Raw genomic sequence first — 19476 nt, forward strand, 5'->3', positions numbered from 1 at the left:
TATAAAGAAGGGAAAACCAGGGCCATTGCTGTGGTGTAGCAGGTAAAGCCGCCACCTGCAGTGCTGGCATCCCATATGGGCGCCGGTTCGAGTCCCAGCTGCTCCTCTTCTGATCCAGCTCTCTGCTATGGCCTGGGAAAGCAGTAGAAGGTGGCCCAAGTCTTTGGGCCCCTGCGCCCACGTGGGAGACCAGGAAGAAGCTCCTGGCTTTGGATTGGCACAGCTCCGGCCATTGCAGCCATCTGGGGAGGATGGAAGACCTCTCTTTCTCTCTGCCTCTCTCTAACTCTGACTTTCAAATAAATATTAAAAAAAAAAAAAGGAAAACCACATGGGAAGAAATGAGTGGTCAGAGCCACAAGTCAGCAACAGCCACAGAAATGCATCCTGCTGGGGCCAAGAAACCACAGAAATTTGGGGCCTGGATGAGCAGACGCCCCTGAGAATGTGGGTGAGGGTGGCGCTGGCAGTATGTATCAGTTACAGCAATGTCTGTCATCAGTTTGGAAGTGGTCCTTCCTGGAGAATCTTCCAGAGAACTCTAGAGACTCCAAGAATAATGTCGATATAAAAAGTATGGCTTTCTGTATCCCTATCCTATACCTTGATATCAGTAGAAAATTCCTCTAAGGAATATGAATTAGCCCATAGGTGCAGATCTAAAGGAAATGAGGCCAGGGAAGGAGGCAGGTGGTGACCTGGCAACACCAGGCACCCGTCTCCCCTTCCCACCAACTCCCCTCAATGGTTTTAGCATGGCCTCAGTGCTACTGGAAAACACTGCAACCAGACAAGTGAACTTTAGATTATCTAAGCATCCTGCTTCTCCATCTCTTCTTTCCTGCTTTCCATTCTTTGCCTACATCATCCTCTTTCCTTTACATGACACTCTAGGGTGGAATTCAAGGGGGAAAAGAACACGACATCCATCTGCCAAGCTCTTTCTTCCTCATGAATATTTCTGATAAAGGTAGCATGTGACCTGACACCAAACCCATTAGGTAATGCATCTGAGTCATCACCTGCACTGACAGCGCCTGCACTGTCTTCTGGCTATGCAATAAAGATTGACCCTCTTCTTCAAGGTTGCTTGCCAAAAAGTGCCAAAACTCTGACACTGTTGATAACACTAGGTCAGTGGTTCTCACAGTGCGGTTCTCTGGGAATCTGCATGAAATGCAAATTCTCAGGCCCCACCCCAGACCTACTAAATCAGATTCCGCAGGAGTACGGTTCAGCAACACATTTTTAAAAAATTTTATTGTTCATTTTTGTGAAGTACCATGTGATACTTCAATATATGTATACAACGTACAATCAAGTCAGGGTAGTTAGAATCTCCATTTCCTTAGCATTTAAAAAAAAATCTGTACACATGTATTGAAATATCACATTGTATCCCAGAAATATGTTTATCCCAAAGATGAATATTCAGTAAATTCTGCAACATATTTCTCAAAGGTGTTTAAATTAAATTATTTACTCGGAGTGTGTGGATACTATGAAAATTATCATTATGAATTCTCAGATAGCAACACAATCCCCTATCTTGAGTTTTGCAGACTTTACCTTGAGGTACTTGGAATTGAAAATATACCCTTAAAGGCTACTGGCACTGCTGGGAATAATAAAGATGCTTCAGTGAAACTTAGAGCGATTTATGTCACTTTACACCAACACGATGCCGGGTACTGTGCTAAGTGCTGAGTAGCAAATATCTGAAAGTACTGGTACTGGCCTCAAAAGTACTAGAGGTGGCCTCAAAAGTACTAGTGCTATGCTCTAGAGGGGTGCTAGATAAAAATGCAGTAGCATTTAAAAAAATACAAATGCTGGGACAAGCATTTGGCCTAATGGTTAAGACACCTGCATCTCATATCAGATGTACCTAGGGTCAGTGCCTCACTCTGGCTCCCCGACAGGCCAACACACACACACACACACACACACACACACACACACCAAAAATCTTTGATTGGAGGGGGGAAGAAGAGAGAACACTAGTAATTACTCACTGCATGAGTTATTTGGACAAGCAGCAACATGTCAGCATGGTTATGATAAAGTGCATTCCAAGGGGGTTCAATTTCAGGACAGACTTTCCCCATACCTGAGCTGCAGAGCTAGGGCTGGAGGCATAATCTTTGTTCCTATCCTGCCGATAAGGGTCGGGAACACGCCTACCAGTTCTACCACGGTGATGTGTCGGAGGTCCAGGCCACACTGGGATTGCTGGATGGGAAAAACACAACAGGGGAGGTGTTAACATGGCTAAAGGTGACTTTCATGCCAAACTACCAACTCACAGAGGCAGCAGTGGTCTGTTTTTGGAAGCTTATTGCCCACTCCAAATTGTGCAGAAAATAGTTAAGATAGCAGGGATAAACCAGTGACTATACTTCCTAGAACAGTACTCAGAAATGGCTTGGCAACAGGACTTTGGAAACCTAAGCAAAATGCTAGTCTATGTGTTTCCAGACTGGGTGAGACCTTGCATGAGACAAATTTCCTAAAAAGTGCCCAAGACCACCCCCAGACAATTCTAACTTTGTCTTTGGAAGGAGAGAAGAGTATTTGCAGAGACCCCTTCTTTGCCCTACCGTATGACCCCCACAGCCAAACCCAGGAGGAAACAAGGACAAAAAGTCCAGTCCTCTGAGCTGATTCTTAGCAAAAGCCTCGGGAATGTGGCCCAGTCAACCATGTGCCAGGAGATTTCTTCAGAAGCAGTGATGGCACCAAGGGAACAAGAAAGTTTCATAAGAGGAACCTGGCTAAGTGGAAAAAGAAATTTAAAATTCCTAAATTATGAAAACACCAAATGATTTTTACCACAATTCCACTGAAACATTGCTATATGAAGTGACAGAATTGGTACAAGAGTTAGAAATATTCTTTACTATTATTCTAACTGGAATGCCTAAGTCAACCTAACATTTCTTTGAAGGCTCTGGTTAAAACATAAGTGTAAGGATGTTCACGGGAGGAGGTCATATATAAACATATCAATACATGGGGCTGGTGCTGTGCCGTCGTAGGTTAGGCCTCCGCCTGCAGTGCCGGCATCCCATATGGGCACCAGTTCATGTCCTAGCTGCTCCTTTTGCAATCCAGCTCTCTGCTTATGGTCTGGGAAAGCAGTGGAAGATGGGCCAAGTGCTTGGGCCCCTGTGCCTACATGGGAGACCCAGAGGAAGCTCCAGGTGCCTGGCCTTGGATCAACTCAGCTCTGGCTATTGTGGCCATTTGGGGAGTGAACCAGCAGATGGAAGAGTAGGAGTGGGGAGCAACTTTTTCTGTAAAGGGCCAGAGAGTAAATAATATCGCCCCTCAGTATCCACAATCTGTGGCTGCTCAAGTTCCTTACATAAAATCGTGTTTGAATAGAACCTATACATACCCTACTGTATACTTTAAATCATCTCAAGGTTATTTATAATACCTGATACAATATAAATGCTTTGGAAATAGTTTCCATACTATATGTTTAGGGAGTTATGACAAGAAAAATTCTGTGTATATGCAGAACAGACGCAATTTTTTTTCCAAATCATTTTGATCCCAGTTTGGTTGAATCCCCGGAGGATGAACCCACAGGTACAGAGGGCTGAATGCGTTTGAGGCTTTCAGAGCCGCATGGCCTCAGCCCTAACTACTCAATTCAGCTGTTGTAGTACAAAAGCAGTCATAGACAATGCACAAAGGAATGAAGGCAATTGTGTACAATAAAATTTAACTTACAGACATTGGCAATGGACCCCATTTGCCCCATGGGCCATAGTTTGCCAAACAGAGAAAAATCAAGTTGTTTGGCTTATTCATTTTTCCATGGAATACTAAGTCAGGAAATGTATAATCACGGAGTATAGCTTGCAATGCCAATTTTGCACAAAAATAGAGAGCTGTAAGCTTGTGTTTTCTGAAGAGCAAGCTCCTATCTGGGACAAGGGGACATAAGGGGAGGGGGTAGGCAGCAGAGACTGGGGTAAAAATGTAATGAATTTGGTCATCATCAAGGAGCTAAATTTTGTATATGGCTCTTCAGACTTCATGGGCTGTCGTGTAAGTACAGGGAAGGGGGAAGAAAGATATCATTATTCATTGTATTAATACTACCATAGGAAGTAAATTGTAGCCTTTGATTAAACCAAGATTACTCAAGACACTTAGTTCTATTCATTTTAATAAAGAAATTAAATGAATGAAAATCAAAAACCATTTGGTGCAGCACTGTGTTCATGACACAGCGGACTCCCTGTCTTTATGGCATCCAGCTGGCTGGACCACCCTTAACTGCAAACTGGTTTCAGGACAACATCAAGTAATGAATTTGATCCTTACAGTTTCTAGGCCCCTATCCCGTACCTCTGTCCTGCTGGTTGCCTTATTTAGTAGCTACGAAATGTACACAGCTGAGAGGAGCACATTTCCTAGAAAAAAATGCTCTTTAAGTTTTAAAGGGCTTAGGAACCACCTGGAGTTCTTGTTAAAGTCATTAAGATGTAGCTTCCAATACTGTAGGTCTAGAAAGGGTCTGAGAATGTGCATTTCTTTTTTAAAAAAATTTATATGAAAGGAAGGGTAGGAGCGAGAGCAAGAGATAGAAATCTCTTGTATCTGCTGGCTTGTTCCCCAAATGGCCACAACAGCCAGTGCTGGGCCAGGCAGAAGCCAGGAGCTTCTTCTGGGTCTCCCACATAGGTGGCAGGGGCCCACGCACTTGGACCATCTTCCTCTGTCTTCCTAGGAACATTAGCAGGGATCTGGATTAGAAATGGAGCAACCAAGACGCAAACCAGGATGCCAGTGTTGCAAGCTGCAGCTAAACCTCCTGTGTCACAATGCCAGGCCCAGAGAATGTCCATTTCTAACAAGCTCCCAAGTGTGGCTACCGCTGTTGGTCCATGGACCACACTTTGAAAACCACTGTCCACAAAGATGGCTGCCACTCTGTGGAGCTCTATGAGAGGCAGGGAAATTCCTTGGGGAAGATGTGGAGCCTGGAGGCTCCTGGATAGCCCTCATCCCTTGGGCCAGCCTTTTGGGCAGACAACTGATTGATCACCTCCAGCCCAGGCATGTCCTGGATGGGTTCAACAAAGACAATTGTTCTTTGGCTGGGTCTGGACAGCATGTCAATTAAGTGTATTAGTGAAAGCAGACAAACCTTGTTAAATTGGGTTTGTTCTGAGGAGTCAATGTTAATCAGATTATGCTGCAGTACCAGAAACGCATGGTGGTAGCTCTAAAGTGCTGGTTTCTGAAGCTCACAATAAATGGATTTAACACTGGATCTGGCCTTTGCTTTTAGTGAAATGCTCAGACCCCTTCCTGTAACAGGTTTTCCTCCCACCCTACCCCTGCCCCTGCCCCTGCCCCTGCCCCTGCCCCTGCCCCTGCCCCAAGGACTTACCTGTAGCATTCCCAGCTGCAGCCGGTAGAGGAGGTTCCGTGCTGTGGGTGTAGACACAATGAGGAGTCTTCTTTTTTCATAAAACTGATCCAGAAGTGCAGCTGCTGTTCTGACACCCACATTGACATTCATGGCTGTAAATAAGGCCACATGGGTCAGAAACCCTCTAATTATTTTGGCTCAATGCCAAAATAGCCTGCGATGACACATACAACAAAATACATAAGTATATCCTCAGATAAGACTGGACTGTAAGTACTTTATTTGGGAGGTTGTCCCAAGAAATACTTACAGGGAGTGGGGATCTATATTGGTTTCCTCTTGTTGCTTAACAAGTCATCACAAACTTAGTGGCTTAACATAACACAAATTTGTTCTCTTTAGTCCTGGAGGCCAGAAGTCCTATAAGGGTTTCACTGGGCTAAAACCAAGATATTGACAGCCTGTGCATCCCTGCAGATGTTCTAGAGGAGGATGTATTCCCTTGCCTTTTTCAACAGCTGGAGGTCACCTTGGCTCCTGGCCCATTTCTCCAGGGCTATTGTGGTCATTTGAGGAGTTAACCAGTAGAGGGAAACTAACTCACTCACTCTGTGTGTGTGTGTGTGTGTGTGTGTCTCTTAAAGAATTATTTATTTATTTGAAAGGCAGAGTGGCAGAGAGGGAGAGGTCTTCCACCCACTAGTTCACTCCCCAGATGGCCACAGCAGCCAGAGCTGGGCTGATCCAAATCCAGGATCCTGGAGCTTCTTCCCGGTCTCCCACGTGGGTGCAGGGGCCCAAGGACTTGGGCCATCTTCCACTGCTTTCCCAGGCCATAGTAGAGAGCTGGATTGGAAATAGAGCAGCCAGCATTTGAACAGGTGCCCACATGTTTGCTGGCACCGCAGGTGGCAGGTTTACCCACCACACCACAGTGCCAGACCCTCTCTCCCTTTTTCTATGCCTTTCAAACTAAATGAAACTAAATAAAATTTTTAAATTCTGATATATAGGATAGTCCTGGTCAATAGAAATATAATAGAAGACAGTATATAATTTTAAATTTTCTAGTAATCTCATTAAAAGGACAAAGAATGAGGCGAAATAACTATATTTTATTAAACCTAACATAAACAATTTCATTTCAATATGTAACCAATATAAAAATGGAGATAGTCTATATTTTTGTACTATGACTCTGAAGTTGGTGTGTATTTTATTTATACTTACAGCACATGTCAATTCAAACTCGCTTCATTTCAAGTGTTCAAGAGCCACACATGGCTAATGGCTTAGATATTGAACTATGCAGGCCTAGAAACTTACTTGTCACAGCACTCCAGGACTCTCAATGGATATGAAGTCCTCAGATGGAGAGTTGGGGACAGACATGTTCTTTCTAGTTTAGTGTTTGAAATAGAACCTCAGGCACTTAAGCTGATGGCGTGTATGTCTTTAAGCTGATGGCGTGTATGTCTCTCTCCCACCTAACTCTTAATATCTGGGATTAAAGGGAAAGGATAAAGAGGTACCAGAAAATGTAAAGAGAGAGAGAGAGAGACAGAGAGAGAGACAGAAACAGAGAGGGAGAAGTATACAAATAAGTTATACATCCAGAATTTTCTGACTCGTCCAAATCTCAGCGTTTTCACTCTCCAGGCTGCTTTTTGTTCATCAGTAAGAATAGCTGGAGTATATAGAATGCTTACCCTGTAGCAGGTACTGCTTAATCCACTGTTCAATGGATAACCTCTTTGAATCCTCACAACAACTCAGCAGGTAGGCAAGGAATTACTTTCCTCATTTTATGTAGAAAGAAAGCCTCCAAATGCCCAAAGTCTGAGTGATTTTCAAGCCAGTGCTGCAAAGCAGGCATTACGTTGTCTACACCTGACCGTGTTCTGGATTTGTAAACAAGATCCTTCCGTTTGCAGGAGAGGGGCAGAGTAACTAACTAATGACACCTTTTCTGGTTCCTAATGTCAAAGTCTGGCTCTGGGTTCCCATTTCCAGTTTCTTCCTTAGAGGACATAAAATGGAAATCAGAGGACAGGCAGAGGCAAAGGAGATGAGTTGCAGCAGAGAACTAGGGATTAGGTTTACCCACTCAGATGAAGAATGATGGTAATGAACTTTTCAAAGCACATGAAACAAAACCTTCTTTCCCTGTGCCGGGATCCAGAACTAAGGGGTCTTTAGATTCTTCCACTGGCTGCAGAGACAGTTGCACACATACCTGCGCAGGTGGGCTCTGTGCCAGACCACGCCAGGTTGGACTGACATACTCGGGCAGGGCTACCCTGGAGCTCGTAGCCACCGATGCAGGAGAACTCACAAGTGGCTCCATAATTATCGCCGTCACTGGAGCACTTCATGTAACCATTTTCTGGAGCGTTGAGTTTGCCACAGCGTCTGACTGTAAGGACACAAGCCCAGAGGGATCTCAGCGCTGAGCTCCTTCCACAGAGCAAGCAGAGAGGGTAAGGACTCAGGGGCACCGGCTTTGCCATCAGGCTTCTACGTCACACTGTGCAATGCGTGATGACTATTTAGTCAGTGGGAGAAGCCTTGGACTAGTCACTGCCAATTGCCCTGGTTACAGCAGGACTTGCAGCTTTAGCTGGTCACCCTAGCTCAGGGATGGAAATGTCACCAAACTGTGTCCCACTGGGCCAGCCCACTGTGGGCTCTGATGAGACTAGTCCTGGGGAACTTCTTTCCTAATCAGTCAGCACTGAACCCCATCTGAATATGCACTGGAAAATTCTGGCACTAAGACGGGACACTTGACCCACATCTCGTCAGTCTCTATGGGAGTGGGCACCCAGAGAAAGCTTGCTGCGGGCCTGCATCCCTTGGCCTTACTAAAAGGGCGAAAGGCCAAGAAGCAGCTGTCTTACCTCTTACTTTAACTCGAAATTTGCAAGTACCCTTGTTCTCAGCTCTGTCATAGACAGTATACTGGATCCTGTGGTCTCCTTCTGGAAAATGCGAGCCTGGGGGGAGGCCTTTTAGAATAACACTTAGAGAAAACAAAACATACAGAAACATTATGGACTGAACAGGCAGTTGTTGAGCCCCGAGTCTGCACAGGAGGTGGGGATCCTAAAGGGCAGCCAGTCCGACCAGAGCAAAGACATCTTCAAGAACAGAAACTCCTGAGCTTTTCTGTTTTAGAACAGCAGTTTGAGACCAGAAAATGGGAGGGCCCAGTGACTGGGAAGTTGAGATGTGTTTTTTTCTTGCTAGAGGGTGGAAAAGTGGGGTGGGGGGAGACTGAGAGGCCAAGGCTTGTCATCCTCTGGTTCCACCCTTGTTCCAGGGGGGCACCTGAATTGCCTCACTATCAAGAGGACAGGGGAATTTTTTGCGAGGAAAATCATTTGAACATACAGTCCTAGCAGTCATGGAAAATTTGAGCCTATAGGAGGTGCTAGAACTTTCTCTGCTTTTTCTAACTGGGCCAGTGGAGGCCTTTCCAGAGCAAAAGGCAAATTCTCTGTGATTTCTTGATTATCCTAATAATACAATAATAATAATTATTATTATTCTTTGCATTTCCATAAACGTTATACTATGTCAGGCATGGTTCTAAGCACTTTACATATATATCCATTTCTTTAATCCTCACAACAATTCTGTTAGGTAGGTAGTATGATCTCCGTTTCACAGGTGAGGAAACTGAAGCACAAAAAGTTTAACGAGGTGGCCACCACTGTGGCATGGCAACACTGGCATCTCATGTTCAAGTCCTGGCTGCTCCACTTCTGATCCAGCTCCCTGCTAGTGTGCTTGGGGAAGCAGCAAAAGATGGCCCAAGTGCTTGGGTCCCTGTCACCCATGTGGGAGACCCAAAGAGGCTCCTGGCTTCTGGCTTCTGCCTGGCCCAGCCCTTGTCATTGTGGCCATTTGGGGAGTGAATCAGCAGATGGAAGACCTCTCTCTGTCTCTTCCTCTCTCTCTCTCTCTCTGTAACTCTACCTCTCAAATAAATAATCTTTTTTCAAAAGTGTAAAGCAGTTGTCCACGATCACACAGCTATAGTGACTCCAGTATCTTTCTTCTTGGCTGTATAATAAGAACACCAATAGGTAGAGCATGACCAAATGCCAAACTTTGTTTGGCTTTCAGTATATAGCGAATTCCTCTTCTCTGTATCATTCTTGGGAATGATGAGAATATTTGCTCATAATGGACACGTGGAGGCATCACCATCATCATTGAGGATAGTCTTGCACATATGTGAGCGTGGCGGCTGTTTACAAGGTATGCAGTGAGGGGTCTTGGGAAAGTGGCAGAAATCCAACCACTTACAGACATGTCGCCTTTGGCTTTAGATACTCTAAGTTCCTTGGGAAGCACAATGCAAATGCAGATAAACCTTCCAACATGAATGGCTGCTAACCTCGCTGAGGCTCCATTCATCTGTGGCATGCAAATGACAGTCTGAAGGGGTCAGTGAAGGCACTCACGGGAAGTACTTGTCTCAGAGCTTGACACTAAAACCTTCCATCACTGCCTATATCACTTGGATAAGACGTGAGGAACAGGTCACAGGAAAAATGCCAGGGAACCAAGGATCCCAAGTGGGAGCTGAAAAGGAGACCAGGCAGCCTTCTCTCAGCTCCTCACCCCGCTGGAGTGTGCTCCCCATGGCATCCTGCTCCGAGGCATCGCAGGCTCTGGGCTGGAGAACTCTGCGAGCAGAAAGCTGCTCTTAACGGAGCAGCAGGGGACTACTGAGATGCCCTTTTCAAATGTCACATTTCTTACCATAATGCACAGGTTACCCACAAAAATGCCAAGGTGAGTATCCTCACAAAATCTTTTAGACAAACAGAATCATCTAGTGACTTGATATTTTGAGTTTATTAGGTGGGCTTTCAACAACAATCATAGTTGCAAAAATCCAAGAACCTACTGAGTGTTAGGGGCTGGGCCAGGGACTGTACTAAACCCTGAAGCATCAAAGATAAATAAAACCCAATCTCTGATCATGTCAACTGTGATATACTTTTTAATCCCACTCACCCAAAGTTTCTCCTCAGGGGTTTGTGTCATATGTATGTGACAGTGAATAATTTTTAAATGATCAATCTTTAAGAAGCTACAAGGAAGAATACAAACAGTAATATGATTTAAACTGGATAATGTACTTGAGGAAGATTATCAGGATGTAGGAACAAAGTGTCCTGCTAGGGAGGAGAGATTCAACCTCTTCTTAGAGGGAGATGTTCTGCTATTGTTAATAATTGTCTAAGAAGGTTTTGGTTTGTACAGCCTGGGTTGGTAGGACTCTAGAAAGTCTTCCCATGTTGTATGGTTCGCCAGGGCATAGGCTAAAGGCATCCTTTTGTCCACAGATGGAAACTCAGTAGGGAGGTCTAATGGGGCCATGAACTTTAAGGCACAGGTTTGAATATCCTGACATGATGTAGTAGTCTCCAGAAAATAAAGGCCAGCAGCTGCAGGGGTACAGGTCAAAATGCTGGATTTAGCATAATACGTAGGTGAACTTCACCAAAGGGGAGCACCCATTTGTAAAAGCTTCTCTGGTGTACATCCAACTATAAATGCCAGTGGTCCTGGAGAATGGGGTAGAGGTGAGGAAGAAGGCAAAAGACACCTCATCTCTTTTTCTATAATCTTCTGTCAGTGATGTGGTCATAATTTGTAAAGCTAAGTGACAAATCAGAATTTCTGAAAGAAACAGATGCAATAAAAAAAACAAGGGGTGAAAAAGTTTGGCACTAAACTGTACTCTCAGAGCACAAGGAGTGTAGCAATTAGCCCCACCTGGGAGACACACACGGTTTCCCAGTGGAGGTAATGGCTCAATAAGGCCTGCGGGCATAAGTAGGAGCCCCACCGCAGCCGCCACCACCACCACACACACACCTAGGCAGGCAACAGGGGTAGTCTATCCATGAATTAACCAGTTAATTTCCTCTTTCTCTACCATTCTTCCCCCAACCCCTTATCTCAACTTCTTTCCTTCAACAACTATTTCCTGAGTGCTAATGATGTGCTTGGCACAGTTCTGGGCATTAGTGATATGGACACGGCCACACAGTAAAGGAGACAGACAGTAAACCAATACAGAAGCGAGTATGTAGCGTGTTAGATGATGACCAGGGGATCGCACGAACGCATAAGCAGAGCAGCACGGACACACTCCCACACTGGGGAGTAAACGCCTCGCGTGAGGACACAGCGTCACTGCAGCTGCCAGCTGCACTTACTCGGTGAGAATGCCATCTGCTGTGTCTCTTCCTTCAGGGGTCTCCCAGGATACCCGGACTGTTAGCTTATTGGGTTCGGCAATGCGTTCCTTCACACTTGGGCACTTGATTCTAGGAGGTTCCATGTCTGAAAGTACAATCAAAACATTCTCTCCATCACCAAGAAGTTGGGGCTCAACACCCAAAGTTTGACATACCCAAATGTCTAGACAGCCCCCCAATGCTAAAAGACTGTGTCCTCTCTATTTCTCGTCTTTCCCTTCACTTTCCCCTCTGCCTCCTGTTGAGCTTTGAAGATGGCTGGAGTACTCATGCACAGAGCTAAACCTGCAATCAACTGGCCTCACTAGGTGTCCTGTGGGGTAACAGGTATAGCTCATTCCCCCATGGGCTTCCAAACTCTGCCGCCCGAACCGGCACACTGGCACCTACCAGCTGAAGCTAGAAAGCATTCAGCTTTGGTGAGACCCTCCTTCTGGAAAGATAGCATCAAAGAATATTACCGAAAGGTACCATACCCATCACCTACACTGACTCAATTCAAGGCGGCAAAACTTCCGTGAGTGCTTCTCTTAGCAAGGCTGCATTCCAATTGTGATGGTTCGGGGTGCACAGAGGCAACAGAATCCTTTACTCCTGACTTTTCAAAGAGCTTACAGTCACCACACATGAAATGTAACACCAGGTAGAAAATGGCATTGCCCCAAGCAAGGTAAAAACGTGGAGGTATAAAGGAGCCACTTGTCTCTCTCATTTTATAATATTTAAATGAGGCTCAGAGAGCTTAAGTGATTTATTTAAGACCATACATGGGGAGGCTAGCACTGTGCCTGCATCCAATACGGGCACCAGTTCGAGTCCCAGCTGCTCCACTCCTGATCCAGCTCTCCACTATGGCCTGGGGAAGCAGTGGAAGATTTCCCAAGTCCTTGGGCCCCTGCATCCACGTGAGAGACCCGGAAGAGACTCCTGGCTCCTGGCTTTGGATGGGCACAGCTCCAGCTGTTGCAGCCAATTGGGAAGTGAACCAGCAGATGGAAGACCTCTCTCTCTCTCTCTCTCTCTCTCTGCCTCTCCTTCTTTCTGTGTGTGTGTGACTCTGACTTTCAAAAAAATAAATAAATAAATCTTTTTTTTTAAATTGAAGATACTACCTAAATCATTAAAAAAAAAAAGACCACACATGTAGATAGTGGCAGTGTGAATTGTAAGCAAAGTCAGCACTTACCACTGGGAACAAACTCTTTCTCTTCCTGCTATATTTCTTCCTAACAAACAGTTCAATATCTTAAAACAGGCAATGATCTGTCTGGGTCCACTCTCTCACTGAACTGCCATTGGACTTGTGGCTTTGTGTTTGGGGACAGCAGTTTTGCTCTGGTTCTGGCTCTCCAAAGACCTCCCCAATTTCCCCAAGTTGCTTCTCTATTGGATAGGAGAAGTTCTGCCTCCTCACTATCAAGATGGATTGATAATGGGGGCTACAAATAAATGATATCAGTTCTACACTTGCTTGTATTTCATCTTATCACAGCTGAAGTGAAATCCAAAGAGTAAGTTTAGGCCGGTGCCACGGCTCACTTGGCTAATCCTCTGCCTGCAGTGCTGGCACCCCGGTTCTAGTCTCAGTTGCCCCTCTTCCAGGCCAGCTCTCTGCTGTGGCCCGGGAAGGCAGTGGAGGATGGCCCAAGTGCTTGGGCCCTGCACCTGCATGGGAGACCAGGAGGAGGCACCTGGCTCCTGGCTTCGGATTGGCACAGTGCACTGGCTGTGGAGGCCACTTGGGGGGTGAACCAACGGAAAAGGAAGACTCTTCTCTCTGTATCTCCCTCTCTAAAAAAAATTAATTAATTTTAAAAAAAAGAGTAAGTTTAAATTTTTCCAGATTCTACTTTATGATTCTGAGCAGGTATAGAATACATTTTAAAAGAGATAAAAACTTAATAGCACTCAGCTTTGCATTGATTTACATGTGTACGAAGAATTATTTAAATGTTATTAAACGTGGAATGAAGATTAAATATACTGTTTTTCCTTTTAAAAATTTATTCATTTTTTTGAAATGCAAAGTGACAGAGAGAGAGAGAGAGAGAGAGAGAGAATCTTCTATCTGCTTATTTACTCCCCAAATGCCTGCAACTGCTGGGACTGAGCCAGGGTGAGCCAGGATCCAGGAACTCCATCCAGGTCTCCCATGTGAGTAGCACTAACTCGAGCACTTGAACCATCCTCTGCTGCTTCCAAGGCACATTAGCAGGAAGCTGGATTGGGAGCAGAGGCTGGACTTGATACCAGGTACTTACATATGGGATGCAGGTATCCTAATAGGTGGCTTAATCCATGTGCCACAATGCCCACCCCTAAATGTCCTTTCAACATAGACTCACAAACATATTTTAAAAAGATTATTTATTTGAAAGGTGGAGCTACAGAGAGAGAGGGAGAGAAAGAGAGATCTTCTATCTGCTGGTTCACTCCACAATTGGCCACAACAGCTGGATTGGCCAGGGTTGGGCCAGGCTGAAGCCAGGAGCCCAGAACTCCATCTGGGTCTCCCGTGGTGCATTAGCAGGGAGTTGGATCCAAAGCAGAGCAACAGACCCCCGAATTGCCATGCGTGCTACACCACAATGCCAGCTCTGAATCAGAAGCATCTTGAGACAATAAATGTATCACGTAAAATTCTTCATTTATTTTCTCTTCTCTAATAACTTCTCATTTTATTTAGGGTAAGAAATTATTAATAATTTGTTAAACAATTTTGCCTTCAAATATTTAACTTCATATTCATTCAGTTAGCAAAAAGAGTTGCAGATTGGTGCCACTGCCACCTCACACGGGGCACCATAAATGTTAGGGAAAGAAGCACGGAATAGAGAGGAGGCAGTGTACGAATTGACAGCCAGACCGAATTTATTCAGAGAAAATAAATCCCTACAGGTGGGTGACCAACTGCCCACGTGCACATTGAAGGAACACGGGGCAGAAGGCCCTGACCCCCAGGGGCCCGGCCTTTTTATATCTTAGGAGGGCTAGGGGTAGGGGTGGGAGGCAGCAGGTGGAGGGGATTTCCTGGAACTGGGCGGGGCCTTGGGAACCAGGAAAAGAATGAGGGTGGGGCATGAAGGCAATAGGGTGTGTGACCCAACTGAGATTCAGGGGCAAGGATTATATTGCAATGTTTATCGGTCTCTTGGGCAGTGAGCAAGAATGGCTGAGGCTTCTGTCTTTGTTCCATCACATTCTATGTCACCTTTCAATGGAGTGTGAATTTACAGCCTTAATATGCTAATCTTAAATTGAGTAATGATCACATTTTATTGATTCTAAATCACTATCAATTGGGAGATGCATCACAACTCCAGTGATATTAAAATGTGAAAAAGTGCTTCTTACCATTGACAAAATAAAGCATATAAGCATTATGATGAAATGGAAGATACTTTAAATAAGTTTGATGTATCTATTTTTAGATGGAGAGGATACAATCTAAATGTAAAATTACATTGTGTATATTGTCTTGGAGCAACATTGTTAGAGTGAAGAGAGACTCAGCCTCTGTCAGGTAAACAGAACACTGGGGTAACAGTGGTCTTTTTTTTTGTATCAGCTAGATGCCCTGATCATATACAAACTCCAAAGTAGGTTATCTGGGAAGAGAGTCTCAGGGTTTTCTAAAAGCCTGCTCGTGTCCAGCTAACAATGATGAGACAAAACTTGCCCAGCTTTTCAGACACAGTGCTCTTCCAAAGCAGAAAGAAGAAAGAAATCACTACAAATAATAGCTAGTATTTACTGAACCTTTGTATGTGGCCACCCCACGCGGAGCACTGTCCCTGCATTATTTCACTGAATTCACAACCACCTATTAGACTAAGTAGTGTTATTAGCATCACCATTTATAGACTGGGAAGTATCTCCTCTTTTTTGGAATTTCTTTGTGGTCTGGGATGTAAGAGACCATCACGTGTTTTTCAATGGTTGTGATAAACCAAATGTTTCTCTGTATCTGCCTGCTGCAAACTGCTGCCTGTTGCTTCCCTCCAACCTTTGCACACATATTCTTTGCTGACTGCCTGCCCCAGCTTCCCCATAAATCCTTGAAGAGCAGCAGCAGGAACTGATTCGGATGCATCCTTGAGCAGCTGCCCTCTCCCTCAATTGATGAGACCAGGTGGCCTGCCCTTTGCAAATACTCTGGAGCCATAAGGCTATTATTCCCCAGCCATGGCCACCACGGCTCTTTATAAGTTATGACAAACCTCCATCAATGAAATGAACAAAGTTACTATAGAAACATAATTACTGTTTCCTCTTGAGTCAGCTTCCCTGCAGAGCCAGTTATTGTGTGGAAATTCGGAAACTCTCAGTGAAAATCTTGGCCTCTGCCCTCTGCCCCACTCATGGGGACATCTGACAAACTGTCTCTTCTTTGTGCTCTACTTTCCTCCCTAAATACAAAATATGAGAAACATATTATTGAGTTTGGGAGTCCTTAACATAGCTATCCAGGAAGGTAGTGGAAATAAGGAAGATGTTCAAAAGGATAATGTCTTGGCCAACAGGTCACATTAAAATGTTAAGGGAAGTGACTCGATGCCAGTTCTACACTTAGGCCTTTAAAGAGTCTCAAACATTCTGCTTTTCCCAGTTTGGAAACCAGTTGTCATCTAAAGAAGTCCAACTAGCCGGCGCCACGGCTCACTAGGCTAATCCTCTGCCTGTGGCGCCAGTACTCTGGGTTCTAGTCCTGGTCAGGGCGCCAGTTCTGTCCCAGTTGCCCCTCTTCCAGTCCAGCTCTCTGCTGTGGCCCCAGAAGGCAGTGGAGGATGGCCCAAGTGCTTGGGCCCTGTACCCGCATGGGAGACCAGGAGGAAGTACCTGGCTCCTGGCTTCAGATCGGTGCAGCACGCCGGCCGTAGCGGCCATTTGGGGGGTGAACCAACGGAAGGAAGACCTTTCTCTCTCTCTTTCTCACTAACTCTGCCTGTCAAAAAAAAAAGTCCAACTGACAGATAAGTCCATGAAATGAGGATGAGAAATTGAGAGAAAGAGAGAGAGAGAGAGAAGGAGGGAGGGAAGGAGGGAGAAAGACTAGGACCACAGTCAATGCAGTTTCCTCCAACTGAGGTGTTAGACATGCGAGGGAGGCCATCTTGGATCTCCCAGCACCAGTACCTCAGCTATTACCACAGGCAGCAGAGATGAGCCTTCCTAGGAGCGTTACCCAAATTTCCAACCCAGGGAATATTTGAGCAATATCGCAGTTGTTTGAAGCCACTAAATTTAGGCTGATCTGTGTGTAGTAATTAGATCACTGATATAAATATAAAATTGAGGCTGGTGATAAGGAAGGAAGTATTTATTTCATGGGGTCTTAGGCAGTGAGTGACTGCCAAATACAGAGCAAATCTGGCCATAGAAAACTCATGCAGGGACTGGCACTGTGGCACAGTAGGTTAATCCTCCGCCTGCAGCATTGGCATCCCATATGGGTACCAGTTCTTGTCCTGGCTGCTCCTCTTCCCATCCAGCTCTCTGCTATGGCCTGGGAAAGCACTGGAAGATGGCCCAAGTCCTTGGGCCCCTGTACCCACATAGGAGACCCGGAAGAAGCTCTTGGCTCTGGCTTCAGATCAGCTTAGCTCTGGCTGTTGAGGCCATTTGAAGAGTGAACCAACAGATGGAAGACTCTCTCTCTCTCTCTCTCTCTCTCTCTCTCTCTCTGGTTCTACCTCTCTATGTAACTCTGTCTTTCAAATAAATAAGATAAATCTGAAAAAAATGTATTGATCATATGTTTATGTGACAGAGGATGCTGAAAGCTTATTAAATTTTCACTAGCAAATTATGTGCAGTAAAAAGTGATCCATATTTCAATCAATCAAGTCATTTTAAAGCTAAAGCTAGCTTCCTGCGAGTTTTCAAAAGAATGTATTTTTGTCAACCCAGGAAAAATTTAGCATGATTTAAGATGATCTGCAGTATTGCAGTGATTTATTTATCCTTAGTCCCAGTGAAGTTTGTATCATCCACTGAATAATGCAATGTAGCCCAGCAAACATTCCTATGGGTCACTGGGTCAACCCAGCTGCCAGACAGTTGGGAAGCAAGAAAAGTATGTGATTGATTGGCATATTTTAAGTTTCAGAGATTTAAAAAAAATTTTTTTAATTAATTTATTTATTAGAGAGACAGAGGCAGAGAGAAAGACAGACAGACAAAGAGGTCTTCCATCCTCTGGTTCACTCCCCACATGGCTACAATGGCTGGAGATGGGCCGATCCAAAGCCAGGAGCCAGGAGCTTCTTCTGGGCCTCCCACACAGGTGCAGGGGCCCAAGGACTTGGGCCATCTTCTGCTTTCCCAGGCCACAGCAGAGAGCTGGGTCAGAAGTAGAACAGCCAGGACTCGAACTGCTGCCCATATGGGATGCCGGCACTGCAGGCAAAAGCTTTACCCACTATGCCACAGAGGCGGCTCCCAGTGATTCTTTTTTAATTCCAGAATTTTATTTTGTGTTAATAAATCTCCATCTGCCCTACTCTGTAGGAAATGTAAAATAATAATAGAGCAATTCCAAACAACACCCAAGTTGGTTTGTACATTGTCCTTTGTTAAAGCAATTAAATAGGTACTCTTGGCATGTCAAAAACACTGGCTGGGTTTTCACTTTCTGTGGTGTCTAAATTAGCTTCCATTTTTTTTCCTGTTTTGGCCTGGGAAAAGTGTTGCTTTAAAAAAGAGATTGTGTGTCTACTGAAAATCTGCTCTGTAAATGAGGACTTGTTGTAATTCCAACTGCCCATTGTTCTATGTAAGTGCCAATGTAACTAAAAATAAGTAAAAATGGAAAGGAAGAAAAAATAGCTCCCCAAAACAATAGTGTTTACATTCTAAGGTTTATTTTTATATATCATGGGAATTATAGAATTCTAAATATTCAACCCTCCTGCAATTTATAGGTTTTTTTTTTTTCTGAAATAACCATGAACTTTACTCAACTGCCAGAGTATGTTCTGCAGAAGAGAATTAATTTTTAACTCGTGGTAGTTACTTTCAAATTGGCCAGACCACAGAACTGACCACCTCAGGAGTCAAAATTAAGCCCAGTCTTCTCTAGACCCTCCTGGTCTAGAAGAGAATTGGGATGACTTTCTCAGCACTCAGCACAGCTCTGGCCAAGGTTGTGTGGAAATCTGGGAACTACTCAGCCACCATGTGTCTGCTCCTAAAATAGGAGGGTTGGCGCTCTGAGTTATGCTCAAGGACCCCCAAGCTTTGCCAACATACAAGGAAATTTATTAAACTTATTTAATACATTTAAAGCCAAAAGGGTAAATGATACCCCTGCAATAAAATTCACTGAGGACAAATTCCAGCTTGTCTGTCACCAAAAACCAAAATTAAAAAAAAAAATGAGCTCCCTTTTGGCCACTCCCATCTAATTACATTCATAATTCCCCTTCCCCCAGATATGCCTAAAATTTGTTTTGGCAAACTCTTAAGCTAAATCTTTTGAAACTGGGGCTCATTTCTTAGTTCTTTCTCTCTCCCTCTGGGAAGGTACCAGGCCCATCTGGTCCAGCTTTAGACATGCTTGCTGCTTTCTGTGAACAATTAGCAATTTATTTCCATTGTCGCACACAATTTGGAAATCTGAACATTATGATTCCTAGAAGGTTCTGCCAAGCTTGCTTAGCAGGAAAAAAAATGTGAGCTTCTCCTCTCCTCTCACACTCATCTTTGTCCCTTTCAATATGAGAGAGTAGAGATTTCATTTTTATTTTGGGTTAATTTAAAGAGCTGGCCTGCACATACCAAATCACAGGGGGGATG

At 44.6% G+C, this 19476-nt stretch overlaps 1 protein-coding gene across 3 annotated transcripts in view; it reads right to left on the minus strand.

The window, feature by feature from the left end:
* Nucleotides 1–19476, minus strand: part of SRPX (sushi repeat containing protein X-linked) — an 87054-nt gene that overhangs the window by 2200 nt on the left and 65378 nt on the right. For all 3 annotated transcript variants that reach the window (XM_070066532.2, XM_070066533.2, XM_089324339.1), the window contains 5 exons: nucleotides 11638–11764; nucleotides 8296–8417; nucleotides 7632–7811; nucleotides 5414–5547; nucleotides 2111–2232 (listed from right to left, as the gene is read on the minus strand). In XM_070066532.2, coding sequence (XP_069922633.1) covers nucleotides 2111–2232; nucleotides 5414–5547; nucleotides 7632–7811; nucleotides 8296–8417; nucleotides 11638–11764 — 685 coding nt within the window. The remainder of the gene's footprint in view (nucleotides 1–2110; nucleotides 2233–5413; nucleotides 5548–7631; nucleotides 7812–8295; nucleotides 8418–11637; nucleotides 11765–19476) is intronic.

Source organism: Oryctolagus cuniculus, chromosome X (genome assembly GCF_051225735.1).
Source record: "Oryctolagus cuniculus isolate XC-2025 breed Fujian yellow rabbit chromosome X, ASM5122573v1, whole genome shotgun sequence".
Taxonomy (NCBI): Eukaryota; Metazoa; Chordata; class Mammalia; order Lagomorpha; family Leporidae; genus Oryctolagus; species Oryctolagus cuniculus.